Raw genomic sequence first — 10,388 nt, 5'->3', positions numbered from 1 at the left:
AATATGAATGTACAATTTAACTAAAGGTTAACAATTGTGCAAAATAGTTTTATATATCAAATTACCAATCATTGTGAATAATAATCAAAGGAATGTCAAAATTGTGCAAAGGGTTAGTTGAGTAACTAATAATAGAATTGTATCAGTTAATCAACCAAAAAGTGAACATCATGCCTTAAATAAACATGATTGTGGAACTCTGTATACACAATTGACAATGCGATGCCCTAGAATTCTTCACGAATGACAACCCCCTTAGTGACCCAAGTTCTTTAGCATAATTAACTAATTGTAGGTCAAAATTATAATTATCAATATGTGGGTTCAATAATAATAAAAAAATAAGATTAAGACTAAATAAATTAAAAATTCTTAATACAAATAATACTCCGTAATATTAATCAAGAGTAACGTAAATAAAATATATTTATACTTAACTTACATAGTTACATTCTAAATTTTGGCGAAATTCCAAACAATCACATAGAAATAGGTATGGATCGATGAGATGATCATAGTGTCATCAAATTGTTAAGAAACTATTATACATACTTCATAACCAACATCGAATCCTCTATATACTAAATAAATTAGAAAAACTCAAAGTTTTCCCGCCTAAAATATTTTCCTTATTTTAATATATTCTTTTTTTTTTCATATTTCAATATAGTTCCCTATTTAAGATTTGCTTCTAGATTTTTTGATGATAAAAATTTCGTAAAGATATGTTATTAAAAAAGTTATAAAACAATATTATTAAATCTATGTAAAAAGTTATAAAACAAGATTTGGATGGAAAGGAATGCAAGAATTTTCAGGAACAGTGAGGCTACTATTAATACTATTGTTGATAGTATAAAGTTTAGTGTTACTGTGAGAATGCTTATGCATAAGTATTCCACAAACTCGAGAGTGATTGCTAGTTTATGCACATGAGATTGAGATTGTAATTCTTGTGGGATAATTTGCAAATTTGTAATTTCTTTTCTTAATGAAATGAAATGATAACTTTTTGAAAAAAAAAAAATCTATGTAAAAACTTGTTTTCATTAAAATACACATTTCATGTTATGAGTATTACTTAAGCTGTTTTTTTTCTCTCAAATCAAAATACAACGATAAAAAAAAAAACACTCTCTCTAAAAAACCCTAGCCTCCATCAAATTATACAGGGGGCTCCCATCGATTATCAATCGATCGATGGTAAGCCCCAACATTATTTGAAATTTCAATCGATAGTATGCATATCTATCTTCTATTCAATAAAAGTCTCCCTTTTGGTGAAAATCGTTTTTCCGTCCCTTATTTCGGGGTTTTGCCATTTATTCGTGGGGTTAGTTTCATCAGTAATATAGTCAAGAGTGGTTCGTTGATGGTTTGCAGCGTGTTCTTTCAAAGGGTAAAAGTGATTTGTCAACGATCTTTGGAACCAGTCAGAAGTAAATTTTATCTCATAAATCAAACGAAGGATCCCCTCAAAAGCTACATGAAGATAGCGATACTAAGACGACCCGAATTGTCAGATGCTGTTTTGAGATCCCTAGTTTATAAGAAAATTATTTTTCTTTGGTTTCCATTAGATTTATTTCGATTATACTTATTCTTTGTAAATGTCGTATGACGTTCTATTAATGAATTGTTCTTTTCTCTAAAAAAAATACAATGATGAAAAACGTTAAAAATAATGAATTGTCAATTACACTCTATAAATATAGTATACTAAAAGGCAAAATTCTATAAACATTGTGCATGCATTGCACGGGGCCTATCATATATTATATTAAAGCAACAATCTATTGGAGTTAGTGTCCTCCACAATACTGCGTTTACATATTAAATCTCATTAAAGAAATATCATCAGGATATTTATTATTTGATCCTCGTCAGTTGATTAACGTAAATCGATATTGGTTGGCTGACTAGAGATTGACGTTATTGTCGTGAGACGGCGGTGATCAACTGACCCCTTTCGGTCATACCTAAAGGAACGAACCCCAATTGACAACTAATTAATTGTATGAGATACAATTTATTTAGTCCCTTGATTTATTGACTAAAAGGTTAGTTGATCCTTTTTAGAGAGATTTCGAGTTACGAACTCGAGGCGCGGCAGTTATTATTTAATTATGCGATAATTGAATAATAAATTTTATGAGATGGGTTTTAGTTAATTAATTGTTAATTCACTAAAATTTGTGATAATTGATTAATGTGATTAATATTAGTACGTAAATACTATGTGTAGCGGTACACATATATTTACGGAGTGTTTTGGACAAAATTAATCGGGAAGCATTTAAACATAAAACGATGTTTAAATAAAATTTACACATATTTATGCGACAAATATAAGAACCAATATGGACCCGTAAATGGGTCATAGAAATCGTGTAAATGAGATTGTGTGTTGCTTTAGTCATAATCATTCCTCTTACACAATTTCACTTCCCATAATATTTTGTTCTTTTCTAAACTATGCTCCATTGGGCATATTAAAATAAGGCAAAAAAACACTCCACTCACCCACTCAAAAATCCGGCCTCCCCTCTACTATACTCTATCATTTTGATTCATTTTTATACACTAACTTGAACATTTCATGTGATAGAAAAAGTGTAGGAAAATTTTATCTCTTTAAAATTAATAGAAATCATTTACTAAGATTTGTTAGTAAAACAAAATATTTACTAAGAGTGTTAGTAATATTACAAATCTTATCAAGGTTAAATTTAATAAGTATCTAGTTAATACTTGTTAGATTATTGTGTTTTGTTCTTGGGTGCATATTGAAGGAGATCTTCTAATTTGAAGATTTGTTCTAGGAGGATCATCCATCTTTTATTAGCACAAGAACAATCTAGATAGGTGATCTAAATTGTGCCCATATTATCATCAAAATCAATGTAAGGAAATTGTATTTCCTTAATCTTTATTATTTTGCTTTTATATTTGCATGCATGTTACATAGATCACTAAAATAACATATTATGAGATAATTTATTTTTAATTAGAGAGTCTAATATGGATCTATGATCTTTCAAGTGTTATCATGAGCTAGGCTTGTAATTTACATGTTGATTTTAAGCATTTTAAACAAATTATGAGATAAGTTGGTAAATTCAAAAATTGTGTTAGAAGAGGTTTTAGCAATAAAAATTTTGGGCATGCATACCTACTGATCTTAAAAGATTTTTGGTAAAATTTGGTGACTTGTGAAGTTATTTTGCTATTTTTAATGATTTTTGTAGAAAACCGAGTCAAAAATGCTGTATTTTGGTTAAGAGTTAACTAAAAATAGTTAAAGATTGATTCGGGTCATGAAATTTTTATATTATTTCATATATATTTTCTACAGATTGTATGTAAAATTTCGAAGGTTGGTTTGAAGTTTTGCGTGTTTATTGATTTTGTGAGATAAAAGTAGATAAAAGTGAAATAAATTAATCATAATTTTGAAACGGATGATTATGCCCTTGATATATTTATGTACATTTAAAAATATGATTTAAAATTTAAAGTGAAATTTAAAATGTGATTTCACCTTGTTTTGATGTTTATTGATGTTTAGTGGTTAAAAACCGATAAATATCGATCTTTTTCTTCATAAAATTTATCCGAAATTTTTGGGCATTTTTTATGTCATTTTGGTGTTCTTAGGAGTGTTCCAGAATACTAAAAATTTTTAGTTTTAATTTTTGATGATATTTTCAAGTATTTTGGATTTATTACCTTAAAGTTATGATTTTACCGATTAAATTAGCAAATAACACCAAATCAAACTAATTATTCATCATCAAATTAGTGAGGAATAATTTTTGAGGTCCAAAACAGTTTGAACAATTAGTTTGGACTTAAATGAGATTTAAGAGTTGATCATTGATTTTTTTTTTTTGGGAAAATGTAAGTTTTCATTAGAAATCAATAATATCCCATACAATACAAACTATTGGATCCAAACTCCCACCACCAATTTGTCGCATATCTAAGCCTTAAGATACTCTACCCATTCCAAGACTAGAGCGTTCTTACTTCTAATATCACACTGACCTAGACGCATTTTAACATCATTTTTAACATTTGCTAGGACCACACTAGGCCTAACAACAGACTCTTCAACACGACACTTATTTCTACACTGCCAAACATGATAAAATAATCCAGACAAAATGACAGCAATTATTTTTTTCCTGCAGGCAGTTTGCTCATCTTAGCTCGGTCCACCGATTGATGCGATTCGCAAGGGAAGGGAAACCCCGCACCGCCATCGACTGTGTCCCCGCTTTGTCTCGCTAAATGGACATTCAAAGAACAAATGATTCAAGTTTTCCTCCTGCATCCCACACAGAAAACAAGAGTTACTCTGTATGATTCTCATTCTCAGTAGTCTGTCTTGAGTTAGAAGCCTTCTCTGAGCTAACAACCAACACATAAAATGATGCCTTGGGATCAACCATTGATTCAGCATCCAAGGATACCAGGGAACTTGCCCTGCAGTAGGTTTAAGCCATTGATATCCCGCTGTTATAGTATAATGCTCCTCACTAAATAAATTAGATAGATAAGGTTTCAATAATTGCTTAACCTGGCAGATTTTCCGCCAAGCCCAGCTGCATCCAGACCCAGAAATATACTCCCACCAGGATGAAGATTTGATGTACACAGCATGTACCCATCTCACCCATAAATGATCTTCCTTGTTTGCCACCCACCAGGCATACTTTCCAACCGTGGCCAGGTTCCAAACATGAAAATCCCTCAAACCCAATCCCCCTTGCTTTCTAGGTTGACAGATGCTGTCCCAAGAAACAAGAGCTGGGCTCTCCTTATGATCAGCTCCATGCCACAAATACTTCCTACAGATAGCTTCAATCTTTGAGATCACAGTTTTTGGGAGAATGAAGATCCTAGCCCAGTAGCCATGAAGGGTGCTTAGAACTGCCTTGATAAGCACCAGTCTGCCATCATAAGAAAGCTTCCTGGATCCCATCCCTCTAACTCTATCCACCACTTTATCAACTAAACATTGACAGTCATGAACAGATAGCCTTTTTGGAGACACAGTGACCCCAAGATAAGAGAATGGCATTGTCCCTCTTTTCATACCAGTGATCAATTCCACTTCCCTGAGAGTATGCTCCTCCATTCCATTACAATACAAACTGGATTTGCTCTTATTCATGGCAAGCCCAGTAGCTTTAGAGATTGATCATTGATTTTTAACAAGTTAAAAATCGATTAAATTCACAAAACCGAGTAAGATACCAACGATTGATTGATAGGGCGATTTTGGCATAATTTTACAACATTTTAAGCATATTTATTTATGTTGAATGAATGATTGTCATTTATTTAAAGTATTTATTTTGTTGTACCTAGTATGGCCTAGTTTATTTTAATCGTTATTACCCGAAATGAATGGGAATAGCGATTTGTTTGTAATTTAAATACGATCTCGTATCGTCGGTTTGTAATTAATTAATAGTTTTTATTTATTTTTATTAATTAATGTATAATAGGAATAGCTATGTAATTTAATTATTTTTACCGGCGTTTCCAAAAGAGGGATTTACTTCAAGACAAAGTCTATTTTTGGAAAGGTATTCTAAATCCCACAAGAAGGAACCACTTTTGGAATGAAGAGGCAAGAGACCAAGGAGTTGATTTCCGATATGTAATAGTCTAGTTTTTATTAACTAGGAGGCCATACTAGGATTATTCATATGCTTGCTTGCTTTTATTTTTCCGCGCATGCCAAAATCGCCATTCACATGCATTTTATTTTCGCGGTTGTCAATTCACGTCATTTACATTCACCGACTTAGTTCACTTATAGGGAATTTATAACTAAATTGACAAGATCTCTCACATAACTAAAATTAAGATTAGCCTTACCAATTAGTAACACCTATGAATCCCTTGTTCATTAGAGCCACGCTCGCCCAAGCGGGGTGTTCTCTTTTTACCTCGGGTAAGTAAGGTGGTAAAAGGTTATGACGCGCCAAACTTGGTTGGACTCAACGGGATATTAAGACGGTCTTGTATTCCGGGGCTAGTAGATGGATTTAAGGAAATTCGTCGACCAAGAGTTCTAGAGGTAGAATTAGTCAAACGTTGACTTACCGAATTTACACGATTATGGGATGTTTCGCCCAAGCGATGCTCATTTTTGTTTAAAATTTGGGTCTTGGAATCATTTATATAATTTAGTGGGAGATCGTTATATAAATGTTAAAACTTGTTAAACATGTTTCACAAGTAATTTTTAAACAATGAATGTTAATATTTCCTTATTTTGTTGTAGCATTTTAATTCGCAATGACAACTTTATCAACTCCATCGACTACTACACTAGGCAAAGATTCATGGCTAAGGTCCGTAATGGACAAATGTATCTTAAAAGATGACGGTAGTAACTTTCTTGAATGGGAATCCAACATCAAAAGTGCCGCGTTGTCCGACAACGTGCTCACTTACTTGGCCGATGCCCCTCCCATCGAACCCGGTCCAAGGGCTTTATCGGCGGTGCGGACCGCCTATGATGACCATGTGAGAATGTCGAATGATATCAAAAATGTGTTGATATGGTCGATGTCCCCAAATCTCAAGCTTTCATGCATTTCTTTGAATGCGTACGAGATATTCACTCGTATGACTACTATGTTTTCACAAACACCCAAAGTCCCCCAATACGAAGCGGCGGCATGCTTATTTGAAGCAAAGCTTGAGAGGGTCCAAAAGGTTGGTCCCCATGTACTCAAAATGGTCGAATATGTTGACATCCTAAAGCGTTTAGGGTGTAACATTCCTAAGACTCTTGTGGTGGATCGCATCCTCCACTCACTTCCCACCAAGTTTGCCCACTTTAGGGTAAACTACAACATGAATGGCATGGCTAAGAGTTATCATGAAATTCATGCACTCCTCACCCAAGCGGAGAGGGATATGGAAGCTAATGGGAGTGAGAAAGGGGATGTTCTCACCATGAAGTTGAAGAACATGTCCCTTGGAGTTAAGAAGGGAAAGGGGAAGGAAAAGTCCCAATTCAAGAAATCGTCAAAGAAACTAGACAAAGGAAAAGGGAAAGCCGTTGAGAATGGCAAACCCAAGGCAAAGAATGTCAAACTCTCCGAAGCCGAATGTTTCCATTGTAAAGGGAAAGGGCATTATAGGAGGAGTTGCTCCAAATACTTGGAGGACCTCAAAGAAGGGTGTGTGACGCCTATTGGTATGATCTCCTCTCTCTAATTCTCTATGTGATAGACGTTAATTATGCTTGCACTTCCACTTGGGTACTAGATACCGGATGTGGCTCTCACCTTTGTAAACATTTGCAGGGTTTAAGGGACCTGCGAGCACTAGCAAAAGGTGATGTGGATCTCCGCATGGGCAATGGAGCTAGAGTAGCGGCCGTTTTCGTGGGTACCTATGTGCTCACTCTTTAGCTAGTGGTCTAGAGTTGTATTTAAATAAGTCTTATTTTGTACCAACTTTAACCAAGAACATCATCTCCATTTCCGCGTTAGACGCGGAAGGCTTTTGTTTTATGATTAAGGACAATTGTTGTACTTTTTCGTTGAATGATTTGGTTTATGGCAAGGCCATTTCAATTGGAGGTATTTATGTTTTAAATGATGTTAATGACGTTTATCATGTGGAAGCTAAAAAGCTCAAAACGGGTGATCCAAATGAATCCTACCTTTGGCATTGTCGTTTAGGTCACATAAACGAAAGACACATTAAGAGACTTGCTTCATCAAAAGTGCTCAAACCATTTGATTTCGAATCTTATGTTATATGCGAGTCTTGCCTTTTAGGCAAGATGACTCGTGCACCTTTTGCGGGAAAAGGGACACGAGCTAGTGAGGTTTTGGCTCTCATACATACGGATATGTGTGGACCATTAACCATCACCGCTAGAGGAGGTTTTCACTACTTCATTACTTTTACTGATGACTTGAGTAGATATGGGTATGTCTACTTGATGAAGAACAAAAGTGAAGCTTTTGACAAGTTCAAAGAGTTTCATAATGAAGTAGAGAACCAATTGGATAAAAAGATTAAGACCCTACGATCCGATCGTGGTGGTGAATACCTAAATTCTGAATTTGATTCACACCTAAAAGATTGTGGTATAGTATCACAATGGACTCCTCCTGGCACACCACAATTAAATGGTGTAGCCGAAAGGAGAAATCGAACTTTATTAGATATGGTTCGGTCTATGATGAGTCTTACCGAGCTTCCTGATTCATTTTGGGGTTTTGCCATCTTGTCTGCAATATTTTCACTAAATCGAAGCCAAACTAAAGCGGCCGATAAGACTCCATATGAGATATGGATAGGGAAAGTCCCTCATTGCCATTCATGCGCATTTGGGATTACAAAGCGTACGTCAAGATCAAGTCTGACAATAAACTTGCACCCAGGTCTGACAAATGTCTTTTTGTAGGTTATCCAAAGGAAACACGTGGCTATTACTTCTACAATAAAAATGAGAACAAAGTGTTTGTGGCTCGTGATGCTGTCTTCCTAGAAAAAGAGTTTATTTCTAGAAGACAGAGTGGGAGAAAATTTGAACTTGACGAAGTTCGAGAGCCACAAACTGAGAATGAGGTAGAGGAGAACGTGGAGGATAATGTTCCCTCCTCCTCTGAGACGGTTATCGTTCCTAGAAAGTCAAGTAGGATTTCTAATCCACCTGACCGCTACCTTGGTAACATCGAAGAGGATGGTGTTTTGTTACTTTTGGAAAGTGACGAACCCACTACCTACAAATCGGCCATGTCTAGTCCCGACTCCTCGCTTTGGCTAGAAGCCATGCGGTCCGAAATGGATTCCATGTACGAGAACCAAGTATGGGACTTGGTGGATTTACCTAGGGAGTGCGACCCCTTCAGTGTAAATGGATATATAAAATTAAGCTCGGCGTGGATAAACATATAGATGTTTACAAAGCTAGATTGGTGGCAAAAGGTTTCATCCAAGTTCATGGTCTACACTATGACGAAACCTTCGCTCCAGTCGCTATGTTTCGGTCCATTAGGATAATCTTAACGGTTGCCGCATTTCATTATTATGATATTTGGCAAATGGATGTCAAAACTGCCTTCTTGAATGAGATTCTAGAAGAGGAAGTGTACATGATACAACCTGAAGGTTTTGTGGATACATCTAACCCTAAGAAGGTGTGTAAGCTCAAGAAGTCCATCTATGGTTTTAAGCAAGCATCTTGGAGTTGGAATCATCGCTTTAATCATGTTATTAAGCAATACGGTTTCACTAGAAGTGTTGAAGAACCGTGTTTATACATGAAGTTTAGTTGGAGTAAGGTTGCATTTCTTGTCCTATATGTTGTAGATACCTCGTTTCTGCACCTCCCGCCAAACACCCAGTGATGATTGGGCCGCATGTTTAGCATATGTCGCGATTTTATGACGTTTCATAAATCGGTTAATAAAAGGTAACTCAAACACTTGTGTCTACACCATGGTCGTCATCTAGGTGTCATTACGGTCGTTTTGGCAGTAATTAGAGTTCATTTGGAGTCCGGGTCAAAAACCGTCTTCATTTCCTAAAACCGTCAAATCCCGAGTCAAAGCAATGTGCTTATCTACCTAAGGTTAGGATGACATAAATGTTGTGATTATATCTCATTTTGAGTCCTATGTCACTTCTTTGGGCTTATCTTAAAGTTTACATTACAAAATGTGCATTTCATTTAGCTAAAATGACAATCCGAACTTTAGGCCCGTTTTACGAGGTGATATTGACTTTTTTGTGTCAGGCCTATTTCACAGAAAGTTCTAGATCTTTCTTTTAGCTTTCCAACGCCACCAAAATCACCTTAATCCGAGTCTTGTAGAGAAAGTTATGCCTAAAATACGACAGACTGTCAAACGCGCTTTCTTGCGCAGGAGGAACCCGCTGAGGAAAGGACGCAGCAAGTGTTGCGCCTCTTCCAAGGGACGCAAAGACACATCTTTGCGCCTTTTCCTCAAGGCTTTCTTTTTGTCCAAGTTTCCGTGTTTAACCTAAGTCGGTTATTTCCGGATCTTTCTCTCCTTTCCTAAACCCTAATTCCGTGATTAGTATAAATAGAGACCTTCGGTCTCACATATTTCTCACGCGAGTGTCCGCCCTTCTCTTCTCCCTTTGCATTCTAAGACCACGCTCTTGCTTTTTGGCGCCTACGTGCTTGAACTTTCGACCACGTAAACTCGGATCTTTCTGAGTACCAGCCTCGTTTTGCATGACCGACCAATTTGACCAACTCCACTACACCATAATCAATTAATCAATTCAATTTGCTTTTAAATCCTTTTTCAAGGGTACTTTCATATTTGCATTATAGATCGAGTCGAGTTACCACTAAAAACCGATTTAGTTAA

At 35.7% G+C, this 10,388-nt stretch overlaps 1 protein-coding gene across 1 annotated transcript; it reads right to left on the bottom strand.

Annotated features, from left to right (window-relative positions):
* Positions 1 to 3,982: 3,982 nt before the first annotated feature.
* LOC141646187 (uncharacterized) lies at positions 3,983 to 5,143 on the bottom strand. The gene is made up of 2 exons (XM_074454185.1): positions 4,253 to 5,143; positions 3,983 to 4,135 (listed from the first exon to the last, which is right to left on the bottom strand). Exons 1-2 carry the CDS (start codon positions 5,141 to 5,143, stop codon positions 3,983 to 3,985), a joined length of 1,044 nt encoding a protein of 347 aa, XP_074310286.1.
* Between the last annotated feature and the right edge of the window lie 5,245 nt (positions 5,144 to 10,388).

Source organism: Silene latifolia, chromosome 1 (assembly GCF_048544455.1).
Source record: "Silene latifolia isolate original U9 population chromosome 1, ASM4854445v1, whole genome shotgun sequence".
Classification (NCBI taxonomy): Eukaryota; Viridiplantae; Streptophyta; class Magnoliopsida; order Caryophyllales; family Caryophyllaceae; genus Silene; species Silene latifolia.
This window is presented reverse-complemented; position numbering and strand designations above follow the sequence as displayed.

Bases quoted from the DNA above. Each gene is read 5' to 3' on its own strand.
- LOC141646187 (XM_074454185.1), bottom strand. From the start codon at position 5,143: ATGGAGGAGCATACTCTCAGGGAAGTGGAATTGATCACTGGTATGAAA. The intron at 4,136-4,252 runs GTTTCCCTTCCC...CATGTTTGGCAG, and splicing joins ACAGTCGATGGCGGTGCGGG to TGTAGAAATAAGTGTCGTGT.